The 26,015-nt window shown below is 42.7% G+C and overlaps 1 protein-coding gene, 2 non-coding genes and 1 pseudogene across 3 annotated transcripts; 3 read left to right on the forward strand and 1 right to left on the reverse strand.

The window, feature by feature from the left end:
• The first annotated feature begins 203 nt into the window (after window positions 1-203).
• On the forward strand, window positions 204-1,829 carry LOC102268566 (heterogeneous nuclear ribonucleoproteins A2/B1 pseudogene; annotated as a pseudogene).
• A 3,348-nt stretch (window positions 1,830-5,177) lies between these two features.
• Window positions 5,178-5,248, reverse strand: TRNAF-GAA (transfer RNA phenylalanine (anticodon GAA)). Its single transcript has one exon. It is a non-coding gene; the product is annotated as a tRNA-Phe (tRNA).
• An 11,006-nt stretch (window positions 5,249-16,254) lies between these two features.
• On the forward strand, window positions 16,255-25,031 carry EIF5 (eukaryotic translation initiation factor 5). The gene is made up of 12 exons (XM_070358040.1): window positions 16,255-16,406; window positions 16,541-16,741; window positions 17,775-18,054; window positions 18,166-18,247; window positions 18,609-18,781; window positions 19,044-19,155; window positions 20,215-20,354; window positions 20,607-20,765; window positions 21,251-21,412; window positions 21,672-21,836; window positions 22,138-22,272; window positions 22,661-25,031. The coding sequence occupies exons 3-12, from the start codon at window positions 17,983-17,985 to the stop codon at window positions 22,748-22,750; spliced, it is 1,290 nt and encodes a 429-aa protein (XP_070214141.1). The 5' UTR covers window positions 16,255-16,406; window positions 16,541-16,741; window positions 17,775-17,982; the 3' UTR covers window positions 22,751-25,031.
• LOC138984514 (small nucleolar RNA SNORA28) lies at window positions 19,694-19,818 on the forward strand. Its single transcript, XR_011461803.1, has one exon. It is a non-coding gene; the product is annotated as a small nucleolar RNA SNORA28 (small nucleolar RNA).
• Window positions 25,032-26,015: the final 984 nt, after the last annotated feature.

The raw sequence follows: 26,015 nt of genomic DNA on the forward strand, positions 1-26,015 counted from the left end.
GTCCAGATATACACCCAGGAATGGAATTGCTGGATCATACAGCAACTCTGTTTTTAGGTTTTTAAGGAAAATTCATACTATTTTTGATAGCAGTTGCACCAACTTACAATCCCACCAACAGTTTAGGAGGGCTCTCTTTTAGAGGAGGTTTTTAAAATTAGATGTGGGCAGTAGCAGCGGCGCCGGGTCTGGAGTGGAGGTGCTCCAGCGGTGTTGTTTTGAGCGGCGGCAGTTCTCGCTACAGCGCCAGGGCAAGTCCGGTTCGTGTTCGTCCGCGGAGATCTCTCATCTCGCTCGGCTGCGGGAAATCGGGCTGAAGCGACTGAGTCCGCGATGGAGAGAGAAAAGCAACAGTTCTGTGAACTCTTTATTGGTGGCTTGAGCTTTGAAACTACAGAAGAAAGTTTGAGGAACTACTACGAGCAATGGGGAAAACTTACAGATTGTGTGGTAATGAGGGATCCTGCAAGCAAAAATCAAGAGGATTTGGTTTTGTGACTGAATCCACTTCAGCCATGGCCGCAAGAAGTCATTCAGTTGACGGGAGAGTGGTTGAGCTAAAACGTGCTGTTGCAAGACAGGAATCTGGAAAGCCAGGGGCTCATGTAAGTGTGAAGAAGCTGTTTGTTGGTGGAATTAAGGAAGATACTGAGGAACATCATCTTAGAGATTACTTTGAGGAATATGGAAAAATTGATACCATTGAGATAATTACTGACAGGCAGTCTGGAAAGAAAAGAGGCTTACTTTTGATGACCATGATCCTGTGGATAAGATTGTGTTGCAAAAATACTATCAATGGTTATAATGCAGAAAAGAAAGGCTTTGTCTAGACAAGAAATGCAGGAAGTCCAAAGTTCTAGAGGTGGAAGGAGGAGGCAACTTTGGTTTTGGAGATTCTCGCGGTGGCGGTGGAAATTTTGGACCAGGACCAGGAAGTAACTTTAGAGGGGGATCTGATGGATATGGAAGTGGCTGTGGATTTGGGGATGGCTATAACTGGTATGGAGGGGGACCTGGAGGTGGCAATTTTGGAGGCGGCCCTGGTTATGGAGGAGGATATGGTGGTGGAGGACTTGGATATGGCAACCAGGCTGGGGGCTACAGAGGTGGTTGTGACAACTATGGAGGAGGAAATTACGGGAGTGGAAATTACAATGATTTTGCAAATTATAACCAACAACCTTCTAACTATGGTCCAATGAAGAGTGGAAATTTTGGTGGTAGCAGGAACATTGGGGGACCATATGGTGGAGGAAGCCATGGTCCAGGAGGCAGTGGAGGAAGTGGGGGTTACGGAGGGAGAAGCAGATACTGAGCTGCTTCCTATTTGCCATGGGCTTCACTGTATAAATAGGAGAGGATGAGAGCCCAGAGGTAACAGAACAGCTTCAGGTTATCGAAATAACAACGTTAAGGAAAATCTTATCTCAGTCATGCATAAATATGCAGTGATATGGCAGAAGACACCAGAGCAGATGCAGAGAGCCATTTTGTGAATGGATTGGCTTATTTAATAACATTACCTTACTGTGGAGGAAGGATTGTAAAAAAAAAAAAAATGCCTTTGAGACAGTGTCTTAGCTGTTTAATTGTTGTTTCTTTCTAGTGGTCTTTGTAAGAGTGTAGAAGCATTCCTTCTTTGATAATGTTAAATTTGTAAGTTTCAGGTGACATGTGAAACCTTTTTTAAGATTTTTCTCAAAGTTTTGAAAAGCTATTAGCCAGGATCATGGTGTAATAAAACATAACGTTTTTCCTTTAAAAAAATGTAAGTGCATGTGTAGAGTTAAGAAGCTGTTGTACATTTATGATTTAATAAAATAATTCTAAAGGAAAAAAAAATAAGAGATGTGAATCCATGAGTCTATGCCTTCTATTAATAGTTTGGCAACACATGGATTAGTAAATAGTAACTGATAAGATCCTTTCTGATGTTGCTGCAACAAATATTTTATGTCTTTTCCAATAAATAAAACCTCCAGATTATAATCCATGATCTTTAAGGATTTCATCTTCCAAGAGCTCACAGTGAAAGGGGCTAGCTACTAATTTTTCATTTTCCTTATGTGTTTTAATAACGCCCTGACAATAATGTAATATATCCCCTTGGACTGAGGTTGGTCCATATATTCCCTCATCTAATCACAGGCCATCCTGTTAATTCTTTCAAAAGGACATGGCTCGTGCTCACCAAAAGGCATAGGTCTAAGGCCAAGAGGCTCTAGGAGAAGAGCTTTTGGCCGTGAAAGAACTGTTTCTGAAAGTTTTGCCAGTTGCAACTTGATGGTGCCACTAGTCCTTTCTACCGATGCTGAAGATGTGCACAGTGAAAAGGCCACGTAATTGGAAATGTCACATTAGATTTAATTATTTGTGCAGTAAAATGTGTTTCCCAATCACTGTGTAATTCAGAAGGACTTCCCCAGACAGGAATTATTATCTTTCCTATGACAGCATATTAAAAAGCAGAGACATTACTTTGCCAACAAAGGTCTGTCTAGTCAAGGCTGTGGTTTTTCCAGTAATCATGTATGGATGTGAGAGCTGGACTATAAAGAAAACTGAGCGCTGAAGAACTGATGCTTTTGAACTGTGGTGCTGGAGAAGACTCTTGAGAGTCCCTTGGACTGCAAGGTGATCCAACTAGTCCATCCTAAAGGAGATCAGTCCTGAGTGTTCATTGGAAGGACTGATGTTGAAGCTGAAACTCCAGTACTTTGGCCACCTGATGGGAAGAGCTGACTCATTTGAAAAGACCCTGATGCTGGGAAAGACTGAAGATGGGAGGAGAAGGAGATGACAGAGGATGAGATTGTTGGATAGCATCACCGACTCAATGGACATGAGTTTGGGTAAACTCCTCCAAGAGTTGGTGATGGACAGGGAGGCCTGGCGTGCTGCAGTCCATGGGGTCGCAGAGTCAGACACAACTGAGCGACTAAACTGAACTGAATTGAATAGCAATTTACCTACTGTTAAAGCCATTGCTCTCTTGCATGGAAAAGTGTCAAGCCAGTGTGAAAACATGAAGATCATTATGAACATATATTTATTTCTTTGAGATGGTGGCAGCTGGACAAAATCCAATTGCTATACATCAAAGGGTCCCTTAGGAAGGGGAAAGTGGGCCTGTGACCCACAGAGTGACTTTCCTGGATTATACATAGGATGTACATTACAGCAAGCGTATACACTATGAACCAGTTGTGGGGAAAAAGCTCCTAAACATTCTTTTCCCCACAGAATCATTTTCTTAGGCACCCAGTGAGTAAAAGAATGTATATATTGGAGCCATGGCAATTGGGCTCCAGCAGGCACAACAGGTTTCCTCTCAGGTCCAAACCATATTTGTGTGACAGGGTTAAAAATTTCTCCTTTTTTATTACCACATCTGTTCTTCAGTGGCAGTTTCTTGAGCTTGCAGAAGGAAATCCTTCACTGAGTGAGCAGGGTTGACAGAGAGCGGTGGACATTCTCAACGCTGGACAGAACGATTATTTAGAGCTGCTTGCTGTCGGTGGCCGTACCAGCAAGCTGATTTCCTTTAGTTTCCATAGCCTTCGATTTCAAATGTCCTGGGGCTTTAATAGGTGGTAACTCTTTTGGTAATTGTATAGCATTTAATAACTTTGCAAGCCGTTTCCCATTATCATTGATTTATGGCTCTGTTGGGGCTTCCTTGCTGCGTAGGCTTTTCTCTAGTGGAGAGTGGGGGCTACTCTCTAGCAGCAGTGCAAGGGCTTCTCGTTGTGGTGGCTTTTCTTGTTGCCGAGCACGGGCTCTAGGGCGTGCAGGCTTCATGGCTGTGGCACGTGGGCTCAGCAGATGCGGCTCTCAGGCTCACAGTTGTGGTGCACAGGCTTAGCTGCCCCACGCCAAGTGGGATCTTCCCAGATCAGGGATCAAACAACGTCCCCTGCACTGGTGGGCAGACTCTTTACCACTGAGCCACCAAGGTAGCCCTCGTTTACCATTTTTTTTTTTTGGTAGGTTGTCCCGAAGAGGTAAAAAAACCTCATTGTTGCCATAATATCCCAAAGTCACGGGCCACTCCAAATGTATAAGAATTATCAGTATAAATAGTTGCTACCTGGTCTTTAGCTAGTTGACAAGCTTGAATTAAAGCAGTTAATTCAGCTGATTTTACTGACCTCATTTCCGGTAAACAAGAGTTTTCAATTATGTGCACGTTGGACGTTACTATATTTACAGCTTGGTAATATTCTCGTGGTGTTGGAGAAGACTCTTGAGAGTCCCTTGGACTGCAAGGAGATCCAACCAGTCCATTCTGAAGGAGATCAGCCCTGGGATTTCTTTGGAAGGAATGATGCTAAAGCTGAAACTCCAGTACTTTGGCCACCTCATTCGAAGAGTTGACTCATTGAAAAAGACTCTGATGCTGGGAGGGATTGGGGGCAGGAGGAGAAGGGGACGACAGAGGATGAGATGGCTGGATGGCATCACTGACTCGATGGACGTTGAGTCTGAGTGAACTCCGGGAGTTGGTGATGGACAGGGAGGCCTGGCGTGCTGGGATTCATGGGGTCGCAAAGAGTCGGACACGATTGAGCGACTGAACTGAACTGAATATTCTTGTTCATCTTTTAAGCAGGACCCATCAGTAAACCAAATCAGACCAGCATTGTCAATGGGAGTTTCTTGTAAGTCATTCCTAGCAAGAAGATAATCCATCAATAGAACATAGTCAGTCTTTCTAGATGGTGCTAATGGTAGAGAACCCACCCACCAATGCAGGAGACACAAGAGACTTGGGTTCGATCCCCGGGTCAGGAAGATCTGGTTGAGGACACGGCAACCCACTCCAGTATTCTTGCCTGAAGAATCCCATGGACAGAGGAGCCTGGCGGGCTAGAGTCCATAGAATCGCAAAGAGTCAGACACAACTGAGTGACTTAGCACACAGCAAACAGAATGCAGTCATGGTTGTTTAATCAGCAGTCCTTTCTACAGACCAAGTCTAGTGCATGACTTAGCAACGAAACAACAGGTAGAGAGAAAAGATAAATGCTTCCAGTCTGTGTGTTTGTTTAGTCACTAAATCATGTCTGATTCTTTTGCTACCCCATGGGCTGTAGACCACCAGTCTCCTCTGTCCATGGGATTTTCCAGGCAAGAATACTGGAGTGGGTTGCCATTTCCTTCTCCAGTGAATCTTCCCAACCCAGGGATTGAACCTGTGTCTCCTGCATTTCAGGCAGATTCTTTACCACTAAGCTACCTGGGAAACCCTCAAATCTGTTTACAAATGTGCAATTTACCAAATTGCTGTAAGTCATAATTAGCTTAAAGCAAAAGATCCCCTTATCTGGAAGATTAAAATTTAGTAATATTTCAGACAAAAAGTCACACAAATTTTATTTATATTTCATATTTATCAGTTCATTTAATCCAAGGTAATTAATTTTTGTTCTACTTGAGTCCAGTTTCTCCATTACTGTTTTGACTTTGCCTGATAACTGAGGAGCACAGTCACAGCGATAATTTTAAGAAGTTCGTGAGGTTTTTGTTAAGATTAGTATGATTTGCCCAATAAAGTGGGTGCCTTGATCACTGGAGATTGTGGAAAGCATAACCCTAAGTGGAAAACACAATTTCTATCAGCTTATTTGTCTCTGTGAGGGCATTAGCCTTGCAGCAAAGGAAGGCTTTAACCCCCCAAATGAAAAGCAGTGTTTGCCAGGGAGTCAGGAGGAGCCAAGCAGGCATCTTGGGTTTCCTGAAGCCCCAGCTGCTCAACTCACAGCTATCGTTACCATCTAATTTTTCTGATTTAGGAGCAGACTGTCCTAAGGACCTCAGGATGGCAGAAGTTTGACAATGAGGGGTTAATGTTCTGTAGAAGCAGGACGGACTTTATCTACATGTGCCATCATCTCTATGGTCAGTCGTCATTGCCTTGGCATGAAAGTCAGTGAGGGCATTTCCCAAATACTCGGGTTCAGTTCTTTAATGGGAGCCTCAATTTTGATGACAGATAGCATTTTATGTCAGAACATGTATGATTTCCAGGAATTTCATGTAATTTCTAAAATACATATAATACATATACTTACATAGACATAACATAAAGAAGGCTTAATGGTACGTCTTATTTGACAGTGCTTCCTACATAATTTAATCTACCAAATAAGCTTAGTTAGGTTAATATTTTTCTGAGATGACTCAGGGGCCCTATGAAGCACCTCAAAGTTAGCTGGAGGTCAAAAGAACTTTAATGAGAATTTGATATTCTAGACGTTTGTCAAAAATATCAGAAAGCTTCAAAACACTTGGTCAAATAGGATCATAGGCTACTGTGAAACAATACTTATTTACTTAACCAAAGTGACAAAAGATTTCAAAAGCAAGTACAGATCATATAAAGGCAAGGAAATTCACACCATCTGTTATCAAGAGTGGCACTGCAAGAGAATTTTGTTCTCTCAGCAGAGAGAAAACCAAATGCAGTCTTGCTTCAGCTTACCTTTAATAACACATTTTATTTACCTAATTAAATACAATCTAATTTTAATTAATTATGACCACATACAAAATTCTCAAGTTTTCTTTTCTATAACCTTACATCACTGCTTGTATTCATTATTTATTTGTCCTTTTTTTCCACCCAGAAACAACTCATTCTATGACAAAATTATACTCCTTTTTTTTCTCCTAAACAAAGATATTTCATTTTTTATATTTTCTGTCAACATTAGATAGACTACTTTTTTATAACTGAAATGCTTACTTTATTATTTTAGTATCTTTACTTACATAGATTATAATTTTTAAACCTTAAAAAACTTTAGTGAAAATCAGGAAGCAAGTAATTGACTCTGTCATACCAGTATTTCCTGATTAGCAAACCTAAGAATATACTCCATAACCTTTAAAAACATACCTTTTCCTCATAGCATAATTTCTCTTTTATGTGGTGTGAGACGTGTCTAATAAACCTGAATATCTTTAGTTTTTTTCTCTTGTAAGACAACAAAGTAGGTAAATTTAGACATGTTTACCAATGAAGGTTTTGGTACTTTTATCTTAATTGGAAATGATCTGGATATCAAAAAAAATTCCCATCATCTATCCTAATTTAACAAAACTCTGGAGTTTTAAATTACCAAAAATCTGGAGGAACTACATTTAGACATCCCATAAAACATAATCATTCTTTAAGAGTTCACCTAAAACTTTTATCTCATTTATCTCTACTTCATTACTTGTGAAAATATCATCACACCAAGTTAATTTTCTTGCTGAGAAATTTTGTGACATAGATAACATGAACTTATTGACTTTCAGCAAACTTGTGCCAAGTCGCTTTAGTCATATGTGAATCTTTGAGACCCTATGGACTGTAGCCTGCCAGGCTCCTCTGGCCATGGGATTTGCCAGGCAAGAATACTGGAGTGGGTTGCTGTGCCCTCCTCCAGGCGTACAATAAAAGTTATCATACTTAATGCTGATGACCCTAAAGACATGTCTGCATTAATCAAACCCACAACTTAAACTTGTTTCCATTTATTAAAGATTAATCTTGATTAATCCTGGATCACATGATCCTTTAAGCATTTGGATTACTTTTATGTTACGTTTGCTGCTGCTGCTGCTGCTGCTGCTGCTAAGTCGATTCAGTTGTGTCCGACTCTGTGCGACCCCACAGACTGCAGCCCACCAGGCTCCACCGTCCCTGGGATTCTCCAAGCAAGAACACTGGAGTGGGTTGCCATTTCCTTCTCCAATGCATGAAAGTGAAAAGTGAAAGCGAAGTCGCTCAGTCGTGTCCGACTCTTAGCGACCCCATGGACTACAGGCCACCAGGCTCCTCCATCCATGGGATTTTTCCAGGCAGAAGTACTGGAGTGGGTTGCCATTGCCTTCTCCATATGTTACGTTTAGAAATACTTACTTTTTAAAAATTGAAGTATTATAGATTTATAATACTGTGTTAGTTTCTGGTATACAGGAAAGTGATTCAAAGATAGATACACACATATATAGAGAGATATAGGTGTATAGCTATAGATACAGTATATATTCTTCTCAGATTATTTTCCATTATGGTTTATTACAAAATATTGAATATAGTTTTATGTGCTATACAATAGGACCTTGTTGCTTATCTGTTTTATATACAGCAGTATGTCTGCTAATCCCAAACTCCTAATTTATCCCTCCCCCGTTTCCCTTTTGGTACCAAAGTTTGTTTTTGATGTCTATGAAACTGTTTCAGTTCTGTAAGTAAGTTCATTTGTGTTGTTTTTTCTGGATTCCACATAAGTGACATCATATGATATTTGTCTTTATCTGACTTATTTCACTTAATATACTAATCTCTAGGCCCACCCATGTTGCTGCAAATGGCATTATTTAATTTTTTTTATGGCTGAATAATGTAAGAGCTTGGGCTTCCCTGGTGGCTCAGATGGCAAAGAATCTGCCTGCAATGAAGGAGATCCAGGTTTGATCCCTGGGTCGGGAAGATCCCCTGGAGAAGGGAATGGCAACTCACTCCTGTATTCTTGCCTGGAGAAGACCATGGACAGAGGAGCCTGGCGGGCTACATACAACCCATGAGGTCGCAGAGAGCTGGACACAACAGAGCAACTAAGCACAATGTAAGAGGTCACTTTTAAGTCAATCAAATAAAGCTCTTTTACAAATTCATATTGATAATATTGTCCAGAGGTAGAAACATATCACATTCATAACATACACACAGACATACATACATCTAGATAGACACAGAGATCTCACAGTTTTCTTACTTGAATTTTAAAAGTTCTTCAGGACTTCCCTGGTGGGAATGCAGGGGACACAGGTCCAATCCCTGATCTGGGAAGACTCCACGTGCCGCAGGGCAACTAAGCCCATGCACCACAACTGCTGAGCCCACGCACCTGAGAGCCTGTGCTCTGCAGCAAGGAACCACCACAGTGAGGAGCCCACACGTTGCCGTGAAGCGTAGCCCCAGGCACAAGTAGAGAAAGCGCACACACAGCAAAGAAAACCCAACGCAGCCAAAAATTAATTAATTTTTTAAAAAGAGAAAAAGCCTCCCTCGCTTTTCTCCCCCTTTGGTTTTAGGTTCTACTCATTGAGCTAAGGCTGTAGTCTCAGGCAATGCTGCTGTTTGTATTTCAAGGACATGATAAGAGTTACAATTTTGTTTTCTCCTGGGAGTACTTCCGTTCTCTCAGGGTCAGAATTTTGAAAAGATGTTTATCAAGCCAGCTTTCTTTAGTTGTGCATGCAGAAATCAGTTTTGGAATGTCAAAAAAGCTTTATCCTGGCTATTTAGGGTTAGGAAAGTACTTATAAGTATTCTTTCCATACAAATTGAAGAAGCCAGCCAGAGTTCCAATGGATGACTGCCTGCCCGGGTGCTGATAAGCTTTAGAAACACATTTTCCCCCCTTTTTAAAAATATTTATTGACCTATTTATTTGGTTGCTCCAGGTCTTGGTTGCAGCATGTGAGATCTAGTTCCCTGACCAAGGATCAAACCCGGGCCCACTGCATTGGGAGCAGAGGCTTAGCCACTGGACCACCAAGGAAGTACTCCCCTTTTGTTTAGAGTCATTTTGTTATAAAGTGCAAGTCTTAAGGGCTTCCGAAGTGGCTCAGTGGTAAAGAATCTCCCTGACATTGCAGGAGACACAAGAGATACAGGTTGAAATGCAGGAAAATCCCCTGGAGTAGGAAATGGCCACTCTCTCCAGTATTCTTGCCTGGAAAATTCCATGGACAGAGAAGCCTGGCAGGCTATAGTCCATGGGGTCACCAAGAGTTGGACACGTGCATGCTGCATGGCATGAGCAAAAAAAAAAAAAACAAGGAAACCCAGATATCAGGAACAATGTACAGAATCGCCTGAAGGGTACTGAGAAGCAGCAGGGGTGCAAGAGGCCCAGGCTTGGTACCAACTGCTGGTCCAAAGCAGAGTCTGGGTGACATTATATGGGTTTTTCTGATATCCTGCCAACTATGCCAAGTAACTTTGACAAAAACAATCAATAAACAACTTATAATAGGTAGAGAAAAGTGTTTTGTTTGAGCCAAACTCTGATTACTCTTGAGAAGCTGCTCAGGAGAAACATGGTTTTCAGCACAGTTTTATGTCTGGTCAGAGTAAAGAACATCACACAAGAATATAATCCCTCAAGGTTTCAAAAATCAAATTGGTACATACCCAGCGAGTCAGTGTGGCCTTGGCACCTGGGGAGGGAGTCTGATTATCAAAGGAGGATGTCCCCGAAAGGGAGGCATTTAATCTTTATTTTTAACAAGGACATTCTTTATTTCTGGTCAGTATGCCCTTTTCTTTAATAATTAAAGCAGATGTACAATGTATATATGTTTGATAGGCCACATAAAGGCTATTCTAGTCAGTGTAAAACTCAAAGTTAACGTGTATAAGCCAGAATGACTTCCCATACCTCAATACGTGAAAATTTCTTTTATCACTACCTTTTCTCTTTTTATTTTTTGCTTAGCAGTGTACTGAGTATGCAACTAGTACCTAACAAGTACTTGCACAATAGAATCAAATATTTTTAAAATATTGAAAACTACAGAGAATGATACATTAAACATCAATGTATCCCCATATAAAACTAACGCATTTCAATAGCCTGTAGTCTTTGTTCCAGATCTTTTCCATTACTCATGAAACAGACAATACAGATTCAGTTGAATCTTTCTTTAGTATGTAAGTTATCTTTTTTCTTAATCTCAAGGGCTTCCACAATCATAGATGTTACGTTTACATACCTGTTATATTTAAATTAGACATTATATATTTATCATATAATGTTTTGCATATATAATAACTTGCATTTTTTTATTCTATACTTTTTGAGAAATTTAGGCATATTCCTATTATGTAAATTAACTGCCATGTAGTACTTTATTACATACATATACCTCAACTTAATTATCCTATTCTGTATTGATGGATATTTTAGAACATTTTTAATTTTAGAAACAATGATGCAATGAACATTTGCCTTATATTTCTAGAATACATACCTAGAAGTGGAATTTTTGAATTGCAGTAGTCATTGCCAGAATAATCTCCAATGTTGTTCATTAAATTTATACAACTATTGATGGTTTATAGTCATTTGCACTTTTCAAGCTGTAGTCAGAGACAATCAATACCATCTCCAAGATGTATTAATAAAAATGCTTCCCTGAAAAAGAGTAGTTCGCGCTTTTCCAAGATCTGGTCAACACCTGACGAAGCAGACTTTAACTTCTGCTGACAGGTGGGCAGAGTGGGTGCTCGGCTCTAGTAAGGCGGGATGTTTATTTTCTAGTTTTATCAACCATTTAGAGTTCTTCTTCTGTGAATCTGCTGTTGGTATTCTCTAGTTCACTTTTCAATTTGGTTGTTTGGGTTTTTTATTGATTTGTAGAAGATTCTTTGTTATGTTTTGAATATTAGTCCCTTCCTAGCTCTTTTGTCTGCGTGTGCACGTATTAAAATCTGCAAAAGTCCATTGTTTTTCTTTGTTCATTTTGTGTACGGTGACTTTTACTGAACAGGATTAAAATTTTCCATATAGTAAAACAAAAAATAAAGAAAAATGAGTGGCATAAAGAAAACGTTATCAGCTCATAGATCCCACCTCCTCTAAAGAACACAGCACTAGAGCCACTGGAATCCGACTAAAGGAGAAGCCAACTGCATGAATCTGGACACGCCAAGCAGGGTAAGTAGTCCCTACCACATGGGAAAAGCCCTAAAGCTGGGAGTCAGAACACCTGATCCCAAGAACGAGGTAAACCCTCTCTCGTTCACGAGGAGGGGGTACCGTGCATACTTGCCACCTCCCCGAGGTGTCAGGATCCCAACGAGAGAAAGCAGGCGATAGGGCTTCAGCAGCAATACAGCCTCATCAGAACTGTTAGCCTAACTCTAGTGGGTGCGGTCAGAATAAGGCAAAGTCTCTGGACAGCCAGTCTCATAACTCCGCCATTAGGCCAGGTGAGCACTGCTGCAACGCAGTCATGGGGCATCAGTTTTGTTCTTTACTTATTTTGATTCACAGACAGACTGCCTGAATCAGGGCACATGGACTATCTCAGAAGAAAGCTACTGGGACTCTGGTGTGGGGGAAAAGAGGGACCCAGACTCCAAAGTCACATGGTCCTGTGGCTCTAAGGCAACATTTCCGGAGGCCAGCAGCTCCCACAGCACCTGGAAATCTGGTAGAAATCTAAACTCCGGGCCCACCCACACCTACTGAATCCCAGTCTGAGGAAGGCCCAGGGATCTGTGTTTTTCTGAGCTCTCCCAGGAATTCTAAAGCTCACCCCTACTCGGGAACCACTGTCTTAAGGAAAACAGGCCATGCACAGATAAGTAACATAGGAATCCTTCAAGAAATACAGAACCCAGAAGGTAATCACAGACATTTGCTCTCAAAAACTAGTCCTAAGTGTCAAGCCTACTCCAAGTGGCAGCTTACTCAGCGAAGAATGTGCTTCCCTGGGCGTGGGTCTAGGGCTTGAATCCAAGGCCTAGGCCACAACCTGAGAGCAATCAGGGGGCTCATTGGCTGGCTCATGGATAAACTGTTCCCAACTTGACTCCCAGCTAGAGAGGCAGTGTGTGGCAGCAATGGGAACATGTTCTCACTGGAACGTCTCTGGTGGTATAGTGGCTAAGACTCTGCGCTCCCAATGCAAGGGGGTCTAGGTTCAATCGCTGGTTGAGGAACTAGATCCTACATGCCACAACTAAGACGCAGTGCGACCAAACATTTTTAAAAAACATACGTTCTCTCACAGAGGTTTGCAAATGTCAGGAATCAGAATGGGAATCCAGAGTCTCAGCAGGAGAGCCGGCTGCAGGGCACCCCGTGAGCGAATGCTGTGCCCACTGCCACTAAAATCTCGGAGGAGAAGGTCCAGTTCAGTACACACACACCTTGCTTCCCTGAAGAACCCGAGGGGACCAGAAGCCACCAGTGTGGTCACTGTCCCATCCGGAGATGCTGTGTGTGACTGGGACAACCAACCCACGGGCAGGGCCTGCCTTCCAAATCGCCCTTATTTCCATGTCATCTACTGACTCGATGCCACTTTGCACTTTTCCTTTTCTTCCCAGGAGTGACACAGGATAGACTCTGGTTGGATTATCAGTCCCCAGTGACACCTGGCCTAGATACCTCCTCTTTCCCTCAGAGGCACCTGTCCCCTTCCCCAACTGAAGGTCCCTAGTCCTCAGCCAAAGTTCAGATTCCTTGTTTCTCCTCAAGGATAACTGTCCTGTCTACAAGTTACTTACCCTAAGGAAGAAGAGGGCCAAGTGAACAGGCAACTACAATAAAGTGCCGTGAATGCGCGGTTTGGGGTGGGAGTGGGGCCAGTCACAAAGGCAGGGAGACATCCTGCCCAGAGGGTCGCTGAATCCACAGAGCGGGGTAAGCTTCACTTGGGTGTCCACCAGGAAGGTATTAGCCCCTACTTGTTGACATGTGGTCTCCCTTGGCAGGGCCTGAGATGTAGGCAGGGCCTTCATCCTCTCTGCCTAGTAATCCAGGAATGTTTGCTGACATGGGTGCATTAGATTAACACGGCTCAGGACGCTAGCCCTCAACACAGCCAACGCCCTCCACTACCTCTGTACTCCCCAGATAACCTCGTTTCCTCCAGCAGCTTCGAATGTCTGCCTGCATACATTTACAGACTTGTGCTAGAAAAAGAATGATGCATACCCCCCGTAGCCCATCCTCAAGGCGGGAAGACAGGAGCTTAAGACACAGCTAATAATGCACAGCTTTAAAAGTATGCTAGAGAGTAGAGAGAGCTGAGAGGGATGTCTTAGAAACCCATCACAGAGGGCAATGCCTTGGTCCCTTCAGTGGCCCTCAGCTCAGCACAAGGTTCCCAGGGCACACAGACTTGGTCTTGCTTAATTCATGCCAAACAGACTCACAGACACCAATAACTAAGCAATCATAAGGCCAAGTTAATAATTTACCTTTTCAGTAGCTAATCATGTTTGTCCAGGACATTCCCTGAAACGCACAGCTCAGGCACTCATTCGACAGGGATTTCATAGGCACTAAGTACCCCTATTTAGTAAACTGTGAGCACCTGGTTGGGGGAAATAATGCAGCCAAATGAGGCGGAGACCCAGAAATGGCAGATGGAATTGTGCAATGAGCTTGGCGTCAAGCTGGAGTTCAAACACTGTGCACTATTTACTAGACAGGTGACTTGAGGAAACAATCTTCCTGAGTCTCTTTCCTCACCTGTAAATGTGCATAACAACACTCCCTCACGTGAATGGTTATATTCATCTGGAGAGGCTGTGTGGGTAATGGTGAAGAGAACAGACCCTGGGATCAGACAGATCTGGTTCTAGTTCTACCACTTACTAATATATCTAGGGCAAGCTGCTTTATTTTTTCCAGTAAGCTTCAGTTTGCTCATTTGTAAAATGGGAATAAAGACTCCTCAGAGGCAAAGAAGTAAGTGAAATAGTGTATTCAAAGGACTTAGAAAATTCTAGGTTATGAAAAACATTCAACAAATGGTATGTTTGAGATTTTTAAAAATTGTCCATGATTAGATACAATGAATGACACATGTACTAATTAAAATTAGTACAAACTTCAATGAAATAAAATACGGGGCCATCAAACATGATCCAAAAAAAGTGATCACTTTGTATTTAGTTATTAAAAAACTCTTTAAGGAAGCAGGCCTCTAGCCTCAGACTAGTTTCATGCTCATAAACTAGTTTCTAAAATAGTGTCATTTGTGTGCAGTCATGCAAAAACTCCAAAGTTTCAATACTGCTAAGTCATGCCTCAGCGTGAACCAGAGAAGCATGTCTGGATTTATCTATCCAGTTTGTGTGACCAGAACCCTGGTATCCATAAAGCATTATGCATTTGGTTTAACAATTATGTACCAAAGTATACACCGTGTGATTGTAATAAAAGCCCCTGCAGCAAGGGACAGATCACTTCTCTCAATTCTGGATCATCCATTTTATTTATTCTCTCCCTTTTATTTATTTTTCCCACTGACCCTGTCGGGTTTTAAATGATTTATAAAGCTTATAAAACCTTGCAAGAGTAATCTTGAACTTTGATTTTAAAAATCAACATTTTTCAATCCTAACCTTGCAAATTTGAATGGTGTAAATCAAAGGTCAGCCCCTTATCCAACTCACCCTGTCCTCAGCAACACTGCTACTTCATCCAGATCCGGGAAACCACACAGCTGCCCAGGACACTGCTCCAACCACCCGGTTATTTGGCTCTTACTCTATTATAATCAAGTATGTTTTCACATTTAAAGGTGGACTCTGCATTTTTACAGTCGCAACCGAAATTTTACACAAAATAAAAGTATCTGAAAGAATGAGAGTTTCTGTAATCACCAAAACTAAAATTTGAGAAGCTCCTGGTAAACTGTAATCGTTTGCAAGTGAATACACTGGAACTGGAACCTCACTAGTACACCCACTTTGATCTCTGCTTTGCCCAGCAAGGAGGTCACAATTCGGAAACACTGCGGGGGATGATTCCACGAACGGTAAGGTGATGTGAGGCTTATTTTGAGCAGTGATGGTAGAGCACGAGAACGTGGAGACATTCCCCCCGCCAAGATCACTTCCAGGAGGTCCAGGGGTTAAGAATTACTTTCATGTTTTCCTCTTTAGAAAACATGTGGACAAGAGACACCAGTCAAGCTTGGCCTGCAGACCGGGCGCCGGGGAAGGGGCGAGGCGGACGGTTGAATCACGATCGCCGCGACTACGCACACCTGAGCTTCGGAGGATAAAAGGCGGCACGTGGGACGAAAGACCCAGAGCCTCCAAGCTTCGCTCTCTGCCCAGGCCTAGAGAACTGTGGAAGAAAAGCAACTTCTTTCTTAAGACTGGAGGACGAGGGTCCCCGGAAAAGGAGGGACAGAGAGGAGCCCCCGAGAGTTCCCACACCCATCTCGGGAACACCTGAGGAAACGCGGCCTCGGGAGCCGCGACGCAGCCAGCGGGGGAGGGGGAAAACCAACCGCCATCTTCCCCGGCGCCCAAACCGACAAAGCACAGTGTAGCAGCAGATCTCCGCCGCCGAGGCCCGCCCACTCTCGCGAGACCGCAAAGGCCTCTGGGAAAAGCGGGGGAGGGGAGAGCGAGAGAAGGAAGCCGGGACGCGGGGCTGGGGGCGGGCGGAGGCGGCGAGTGGAGCCTCAGGAAGCAGAAAGGGCGGGGAAAAACGCGACAGACGCGGCATGCAGGCCAATGACGAGCGAGCTCGGGCGGACCGCCAGCCAATGGGCTGTGCGGCTTGGCGCGGGGGGCGGGCGCTGGGGCCGAGGGTAGCTTGAGCGCGGCGGCGGCGTTGTTCAGTCAGAGCGAGAACATTCCAGAGGTGAGTCCGGTGGAGGGGCGGTAGCCCCGCGCCCCCTCCCCCGTCTTCCCCGCCCCCTCGACCCCCGCGGGCCGCTGGCTGGCGGGGAAGGCGCCCCGTCGCCCGCAGCTCACTGCGCCGTCTCTCCGCACCAGGTCGCCAGGCCCCGGGCGCTGAAGGGTGTGGACCCCGGACGTCGCTGGGACAGCCCCTCCCCGCTGCTCGGCGGCGCCTGGCCCGGCCGCTGCTCGCTGCGCTGCCTCCGCCGCCGCTCCTCGGACTCGGGTTCGCGCGCCTCACTTCATCCCAGTCCCGGGCGAGCAGCGTTGGGTTTATGTCTTTATTTGACGAAAACGGTGAGTCGGCGAGCGGGCGGGCTCGGGCCGGTGGGGAGATGGCGGCCGCACAAGATGGCGGCGCGCCGCGTGACCCGCGCGCGCGCGTGTGAGTGTGTGTGTGAGCGCGCGCGTGTGTGTGAGTGTGTGGCGCAGTTCGGCGGGCGGCGGGGCCGGCCTCCGCGTCCCCTCCTCGCCGCACCCCGCTCTCCCCCACCCCCGCCGCGGCCTCCCGGGAGCGCGCCGCGCGGCCCCGCCGCCGCCCGGGGCTGACTCAGGCCTAATTGCTGCATTTATGAGTCATCGCCGCGGCGGGGCGGGGCGGGGCCGGCGCCCCTCGGCCGGTTTCGCTTCCCCCGGCGGAGAGGCGGCCCTGCGTCCGCGGAGAGAGCCCCGGGCGGCGCACATGGCGGAGCTGCCGTGGAAGCTGGCGATGTCGCGCCGGCGCCACGCTCGCCTTGCGGGGGCCGCCGGATCAGCCCTGACAGCTGGGGGCGGGCGCGAAGGGGGCCGGGGTGTTTGCGTGGAGAAGGGAAAGGGGGCCACACTCCCCGCGCGCCAGTCCGGCGAGATCATGCTCCGCAGGCGTAGTTACCGAAATGTGGCTCTGAAGTAAGCGCTCGCTGCCAAAGGCTTCGACCTCGAAGAACAGCTCCACAGCCTGCCGTCCTGGAGCGATGTTGATGTGTCTGAGAAGTTTGTGGGTACCACAGTCTGGGTTGGTGGGGGCGGGGTAGGTCTGGGTTGGTCCTTCGGTTAAAATACGGCCAACCCGCGGAAGCAAGCCGTCGACGTGATGACTGGTCTGATGAAAAGCTGATGCAGCGTAGTTTGTCTTGTTTCAGTCAGGCACCGACCAAAGTCACATCTTCGTCAAAATGAAGGCTTTTTGTTGCTACAGGTGTCCCGAGTTACATGAGACTAGTAGCTGTTCTTTGTACATAAACTCATGTTTTTAACGTAGGGGAAGTAGGCGTAATTATACAGAACGGACACGGAGGGATTTCGTTGCAGGAGTTGTTAAACATGGGGGTTGGTTTGTTTTCTCTTTCAGAGCTGTTGCGCAGCCATTGGTACCTGTATTGGGGAAACATAGCATACAAGCAAGAAGCTTACAGCCTCAGTGGCGAAAAATTTTTCATGTCAGAGACCGAGAACTCTTGCAGTCGTTTATGTCATCCCTTCTTCTCCAGACAGAGGATACCAAAAAATTGCAATCAAAGATCTCTTCATCTTATTGATAAAGTCACTAATAAGCCAAAATGTCTGTCAACGTCAACCGCAGCGTGTCAGACCAGTTCTATCGCTACAAGATGCCCCGTCTGATTGCCAAGGTAATACTAAATCTTCATTTTAGTAGCAAGTTCTATGCTTTTTTCATGGATTGTTAAAGGTTGCTTCTCCCAGTGTGGACAATGCAAAATTAAAATTTTTACTTCCTTTAGGTTGAGGGCAAAGGAAATGGAATCAAGACAGTTATAGTCAACATGGTTGACGTAGCGAAAGCGCTTAATCGGCCTCCAACGTGTAAGTAATGCCTCTTGAAAGGAGTCTGAGAACGCATTTTATTGACATAATTGTGATGCTCTCAGTCTGCAAATCTTGCCTGAATTGAGTTAGCTTTTGAGTTAAGTGGAAACTTGGGCAACACTTTTTTAATCTTTTCCATTTAAAAAGAGTGATAATTCTATAAATGAGGGTGAGTAGCCAAAGAGTTATAGAGTAGGAAATGGCAACCCATTGTAGTATTCTTGCCTGGGAAATCCCATGGACAGAGGACCCTTGTAGGCTACAGTCCATGGGGTCAAAAAAAGTCGGACATGACTTGAGTGACTCAGCACTCATCCAAAGATTAGTTAACTGTAATAAATTTTTCCCCCCCAAATAGATCCCACCAAATATTTTGGTTGTGAGCTGGGAGCACAGACCCAGTTTGATGTTAAGAATGACCGTTACATTGTCAATGGATCTCATGAGGCGAATAAGCTGCAAGACATGTTGGATGGATTCATTAAAAAATTTGTTCTCTGTCCTGAGTGTGAGAATCCTGAAACAGATCTGGTGAGTGCCTTTGAGGTTCTTGTCAATAGGAGAAAAACTGTATTTCTGTGATGTCACCAAATCATGTTTCCAAGAAGGCAGAGCAGACTTACATAAATTGCAAAACCTCAAATTTTATTGATGTTTCCATACTGACCTTATGTTAAAAAAAATTCTTTTGATGTTAAACTGGGTTTAGGTGGCTTTTGATGGTTAGTTTCACACTTTGTTTTTGAATTTTCATCATGTGTTAATGGATGACATATTTTTTCTTTTTTGACAGCATGTCAATCCAAAGAAGCAAACAATAGGTAATTCTTGTAAAGCCTGTGGCTATCGAGGCATGCTTGACACACATCATAAACTCTGCACATTCATTCTCAAAAACCCACCTGGTAAGTGCTTGTGATGAACTTCTAAAACCTTAACGTGAAGCAACTGATTGTTGAAAACTGTGGAAGTGTCTTTACCACTAAATAGAATAAGGTTAACCCTTGAACACCCCTGCAAGTGAAAGTTTGCTTATAACAATAAGGTCAGCCCTGTGTATACAAGGATCAACCAACCAACAGTGAATAGTGTAGTACTGTGGTATGTAATTATTGGAGGGGGGGGGAAACTCCATGTAAATGGATCTGTGTGGTTTCAACTTACGTTCAAAGGTCAACTGTTTAATAAACCTGCTGTTGTATGTACTATTAAAGGTCAAGTACAGGCTACCATTAAACTCAACCATATCCTCAGTTTTTAAGACATCTTAGGATGTATGAAATATTGGACAAATTGTGATGGGGTCATAGTAAAAGATCTACCTCTAGAATTGTTCAGTCGTTAGTTGAGTCTGACTCTCTGCAACCCCACGGACTGCTTCTGGAATACTCATTTGTACATGAGGGCCTTGGCTCAGTAGGCCGAAGTGGCTTTAGAGCATGCAAGCAACACTCTGTGGCAGATAACCAAAATTGTCTGACACAATTTGAGCTTGCTATAACAAGAAAGTCTAACCTATTCGGTGTTCTCTTTTCTGTGAGACTAGCCGTTATATAGACTTAAACACTGTTCCAGTTTTTGGCTGAAGCATAGTTGAGAATACCTTTGTTTATCAGTTTATGAGGAGTGGAAAGAGAGGGCCATGAGTGCCCACTTTTAACTTGAAGTACTTGATCCACTGAGGCGTCACCTTGTGGTCTTTATTTCATTGTTCAGTCGCTACGTGGTGTCCAACTCTTAATTTTATTAAAACAGCTAACATCTTTGATATTTACTGGCTTTTCTTTCTTAGACTTAGTCGATTACCTATGAAACACAGTAAATGAATTTGATTTATGAACCCTTTTAGAATTACAGGTAGCATTTTCTGTGGTTTTCTGAGGGGAGGGTTTTAAATGTTAATGGTGGCAATAAGGTTAATACAACTCATGGTACTCAACTTTCTTTTCTTTTTATCTGTGTAGAGAATAGTGATAGTAGTACAGGAAAAAAAGAAAAGGAAAAGAAAAATAGAAAGGGCAAAGACAAGGAAAATGGCTCCGTTTCCAGCAGTGAGACACCCCCACCACCACCAAATGAGATCAGTCCTCCTCCACATGCTGTGGTGAGTGCAAGGTTTGAGGGGGGGTGGGCATTAAAATGGTGTAAAATGTGACCTTTGGTTGAGGTGGGCAGAAACAAACTGCTTTTCTGTGAACAATGCACCAGTACATTGGGTTCCAGGTGCTTATTGGTTGATTAAATAGAAATTTAGTGAGAAAATGATAATTTCACTAGAAATCTGGATTTTTTTTTTTTTTTTTTTTTACACCTTTAAGGTCTCTTTTTGGCCAAGCATTTTTGTTATTAAAAACAGGAAGAAGAAGAGGATGACGACTGGGGGGAGGATACAACAGAGGAAGCTCAAAGGCGCAGAATGGATGAAATCAGTGACCATGCAAAAGTTTTAACCCTCAGTGACGATTTGGAAAGGACTGTTGAAGAGCGGGTCAATATCCTGTTTGATTTTGTTAAGGTAAAAACATTTTGTTGATCAGTAAGTCAGCTTCTACCTAGCCTTGAGCTTTTGCTAGATATTTATTACCTTAAGCTGTTTGTTCAAAAAAATTTCTGAGGGTGGTTCCAGGCACTGTTTTTGGCAGGTGTGTATTATTTAGAAGTTGTAGAATCTTCAGTTAGGTAAGGGAAAGGTTCATCAGAGCAGAGACTATGGTGCTGTGCTTAGTCACTCAGTCGTGTGCAACTCTTTTGCGACCCCATGGACTACAGCCTTCCAGACTCTCTCTGTGGAATTGTCCAGGCCTGAGTGGGTAACCGTTTACTTCTCCAGGGGATCTTCCCAACCCAGGGATCGAACCCATGTGCAGGATCCTGCATTGCAGGCAGATTGTTTACCATCTGAGCTACCAAGGAAGTCCCTGGGGATAAGAATGAGAGTCCCTCCATCTCACTGAATTGCTGCTTTTGTTTTGTTTTTAACGTGCTTCCTTTTATTTGCAGAAAAAGAAAGAAGAAGGTATTATTGACTCATCTGACAAAGAGATTGTAGCTGAAGCAGAAAGACTGGATGTAAAAGCCATGGGCCCTCTTGTTTTGACTGAAGTTCTTTTTAATGAGAAAATTAGAGAACAAATTAAGAAATATAGGCGCCATTTCTTACGAGTAAGCAAATTGTTCTATGTTCATAGTGAGATTTGCAGATGTGTGACCTTGGAAACATTTTAAGCTCCCGTTTATTCTGTCATCCTGAAAAAATGGAAATAACTGACCTACCCTTAACAAGCATGAGAGTATCTGGAAAATGCTACATGTGGTCCCGTATATGTGAAGTAAATTAGAAATCTTTAAGCATTGACTTCTTACTGTTATAGGGCCGTTACATCTAAGAAAGCTTGTTAACGCCAAGAATATCTATTTGCAGTTTTGTCACAACAACAAAAAAGCTCAGCGGTACCTTCTTCATGGTTTGGAGTGTGTGGTAGCAATGCATCAAGCTCAGCTCATTTCCAAGATTCCACATATCTTGAAGGAGATGTATGACGCAGACCTTTTGGAGGAAGAGGTCATCATTAGCTGGTCGGAAAAGGTGGGGAATATATTGATGAGCTCTAAAAGATTAGAAGGATTGGGGCTTTTTTGGAAAAAGTTTTCTAACGCCTAGTCTCTACTTGCTTGACTGGTATAATCTGTAGGGTGATCCCCACCATGGTAGCTTCTAGTAACGACCAAAGAAAATCTTTTCCTCTTTGCTGAATACGTTTAATCTGTTGAGAGTTTGAGATTAATATGTGTTCCAGTCTCCTCAAAGGATGGGTATAGACAATTATGTATAACTCAAGTTAACTGTTATGTTGTTTGAACTAAAAATTTTACTAAACGTTTTTTAGACCTCTAAGAAATATGTCTCAAAAGAGCTTGCCAAAGAGATTCGTGTCAAAGCGGAACCTTTTATAAAATGGTTGAAGGAAGCAGAGGAAGAATCTTCCGGTGGTGAAGATGATGATGAAGATGAGAATATTGAGGTAAACGCTGGGGAAATTGTTAAATACCATGTTAGTGGTAAGTGTTTGAGAACTATAAAATGCCAATATTAGATAGTTGCAAATTAAACATAATTAGGAAGGGAATCACATTAATAGAAAAGGTGCTAGAAATCTCTCCTACCCCCGGACATCATGATTTCAAATAAATACTGTGTGGGTTCTCAAAGAGAGGGTTTTGTTTCACCTCAGTTATATAGGGGTCTATAAATTCAGAGTGTTAACTTAGTTTTTACATAAATTTAAAATTTTTCACGAACAAATGGCTATTTCTAGGTAGTTTTTCTCCTTTGTTGACCACTGACTATTATTTTTATGAGCAGTTTTACAGGGATAAAAGTTTACAATGAAAAATCTTCTGTTTTACCAGGTGGTGTATTCAAAGACTGCCAGTGTACCGAAAGTTGAAGCTGTAAAGTCTGACAACAAAGATGATGACATTGATATTGATGCCATTTAAAGGGGTGGGTGCAGCCCAGCTTAACAATGTAATGCTGAGAATCTTTTTGCATCATTGGCCAGAAGTGCAACATGAATGTGCAAAAGCTAAAATGGCTTAACATCATGCTACACTTTTCTACTAAAAATGTATTGCTGTGAGTGGTCTGTATTTAAACCCAACAAGACATCTAGGGAGTCCATACACATATCAGTGAGCAGGTATAGTTTGCTTATTTATAGCATGTTTCTTTTTGAAAAATTAGTGGTGGACACATTTGGATCACATTTATACAGTTCTAAAAAATAAAGATTTGATTTTGGTCATTCTTCAGATTTTTGACTCTGAATGACTTAAGTAAGCTGAAATAATCGGCTCCTTGAAAAATGTTGTACCATCATTTAACCTGATAGGATTGTTGGAGCCTGTTAGATATTAGGTGCCGAGACTTTAATGAGGTCCTTTAGCAGAATGTGAACATAAACTTACAAATACCTTACTCAGTCATTAGGGAATACATAGTGCTTTTTAAGTCTTACCTCTGGTCCCTGAAATTGGCATCTGATGATGTGTGTGCTTCCCGTGCCGAGGTGGACAGATGATCAAATGGCAGTGCAGCACCTTTATCTCACCAAGAAGCGAAAATGACCTGAGTGTCCTATAAACTTAAGAGCAGGTTTTGAAACTTGAATTGTGTTTCTTTTTTAAAAGTCTATACTTGCCCCAAATTGTAGTCTTGAAGTCGTATGCATTGCACGTTGGATGAGCCAGGGGAATTATTACATTAACATAAAAGCATTTTATTATGTGTATGTAGCTGTTGCTTTATACTGAGAAAATGGAAATTTGGGGGAGTGATTAAATACTAACAATCTCTGATTTTATTTGAGGGAAACAGGAAAAGATGAAATTGATCTCAAGCAAAAACTGAGCGTTAACTTCTCAGCATTTACTCTTGATTCAAATTACAGTTTCAGAATACTTAGACATACTGTATCTTTTGTTTAGTGTGAATTTTTCCCTGGATACTATGGTTCTTTTATTTTTGCATTTGGATACGTAACTTATGCTTTTTCGGTTTTTGTTGCTATCTTGCCAAAATAAGTATTAACTGTGTCTCAAACTCCCTGCTACAGCCCCCCAAAAATGTGTTATTTAAAAGAAGAAAAAAAGCTAAAAGCATGTTTCTAAATCATAGCCTATATTTTGGTGTAAGACTTGGTGTGTTTTTATTTCATACTGAATATAGTGAGATACCCAAGAAGACTGGTGATGGCAACGAGGGCCTGACCCAGCCCATCCTGGGCTTTAGATTTGGGAATAACATCATTGGGAATTGCTTGCCCAATTTGCTGATCTAAACTCACTTGATAGAAGGGCTTATGAGAATATCTTAGAAGTCTTGAAGGTACAAATTTACACAGAACATACAGTGTGGGAATCAAATGCATGGAGTGAACTTTGTTTGGAACACTGGCTTACATCATTCATCTCTTTGTGATCCATCTCATAGATTACAAGATGTTAACAAATGTATGTAAGTTTTTTTCACATTGAAATTACACAATCTGGTATAATAAAACCTTGTTAGCTTGATACTTTAAGGAAAAACACTGGCATTCTCACTGGGGAGATACAAAGTGGTCTCCAGCTGCCTTTTTTTTTTTTTTTTTTTTTAATTTTGTTGAGATTGAAGGAGAGTCATATGTCTATGTGGAGGGAATGTGCTTTGTCACACCAAAGATAAGAGGCTTTTGTAAATTCACATCTTACCTAGGTGTTAAATTTCTTGCCATTTTCTGAAATTTTGGGGAGTACCAAGTTGCATTCAGGATACCCATTATCAAGCTAATGAGGTTCTGTTATAGAAGGGTTTTTTCCCTTTTTTCCTCCTCTCCCCCGCCCCTCTTAAATCTGAAGGAAAACGTTCAGGGCTTCTAAAACACTAAAGAAAATTTTGGCTTAGACCAGTGTTCAGTCTAGTGCCAAACTTAAAATGGGATTCAAATCCACATAGTAAGGAATTTATTCATAGCAGCTATCCTGGTAGAGTGATCTTTCACTTTGCTCTATTCAACTGTCTTAAAATTTCCTGTTTCAAACAGCTGTTATTTGATTAAAACAATGTTAAAATTATTTTTGTCTCTGCTTTAATATTAATCTGAATTTTTGTTTATAAAGTTGGAGAATTGAAAACTCCCTTTTGGTAGCTGTTGCTTCAAATTTGTGTTGGATGTTTCTTTGTGCCATTGTGTCCCTACTCAGAAAACCCATGTTGCTAATTAAAATGGCTTTCCTTAGATCTTGTGTTCCTAATCTGTATCTCAAATTGATTAGAAACTGAAAAAATCTGCCTTCATCTGATTTCTTAGTTGATGAGTGACTTTAGCTGGGTCAAGTATGCAGTTAAATAACTGGGTATAGCATTTCTCTTTAGTTAAGAAAGGAATGTTTCTAAAATTCTCTGAGGTTAATGAACTTGTAAGGTGCTATGTGGGGTCCTAAAGGTTTGAGAGAAGTGGTGGTCTCTGAAATCCGGTGTGTTCCACGTGCAGCTGTGTTAGGATTGCTCCCCACTGTTTACTGTAATACACTAAGCCTTTGACCTGGACAAAAACAACAAAAGGGTACTGGTGTGGATGAGCCTTCTACATTTTGTGTGTTAGCTCAATCTTTGTGGTATCTGAGATGTATTACCCTGTGGTCACTCGACTAGCCTGGCTGCTGTGTCTTGTAGGGCTTAGATAACATGTTTAAAACCCAAACAAGATTCTGTTGGAACCTACTTAAATTTTAAGTAAATTTTACTTTTAATGAAACCAAACTCTTAAGGGTTTAAATTTTTGTTACCATGCAAACCTTATCCAAGGAACTCTCGATTGCTCTGACCTGCCAGTATTCCAAGAGTAGCCCCCAAATGCCAGTTTGTCCAGTTTCTGCATTGTCAGTTTCAGTGGTTGTACAAATTTCAGTTATACGTGACCATTCCAAAGGTTCAGAGTGCTCTCAGTACCAGGAACAGTATGGCACTGGAATCGCTCTGCCTCTCTCACTGTTGTGTGGTTTGTGTTCCGTGTTTCCTAAACTGAGTTAGGCTTACATCTTCTGTGTCCCCGGTACCCTGTATAGACCATTCCACAAATGACACTCCTTAAAGACCTGCTGAAGTAGTTACGGTGACTCTGCACAGCCTCCAGAATTTGTCCTTCTGAGCCCTTTGTTCATAGGAGGTTGGGAGCACAAGTGCAGAGTTCTGTATTCTAGCCCCAGCCCGATAAAGAGGTCT

This window comes from Bos mutus, chromosome 21, assembly GCF_027580195.1.
Source record: "Bos mutus isolate GX-2022 chromosome 21, NWIPB_WYAK_1.1, whole genome shotgun sequence".
In the NCBI taxonomy this organism is placed as follows: domain Eukaryota; kingdom Metazoa; phylum Chordata; class Mammalia; order Artiodactyla; family Bovidae; genus Bos; species Bos mutus.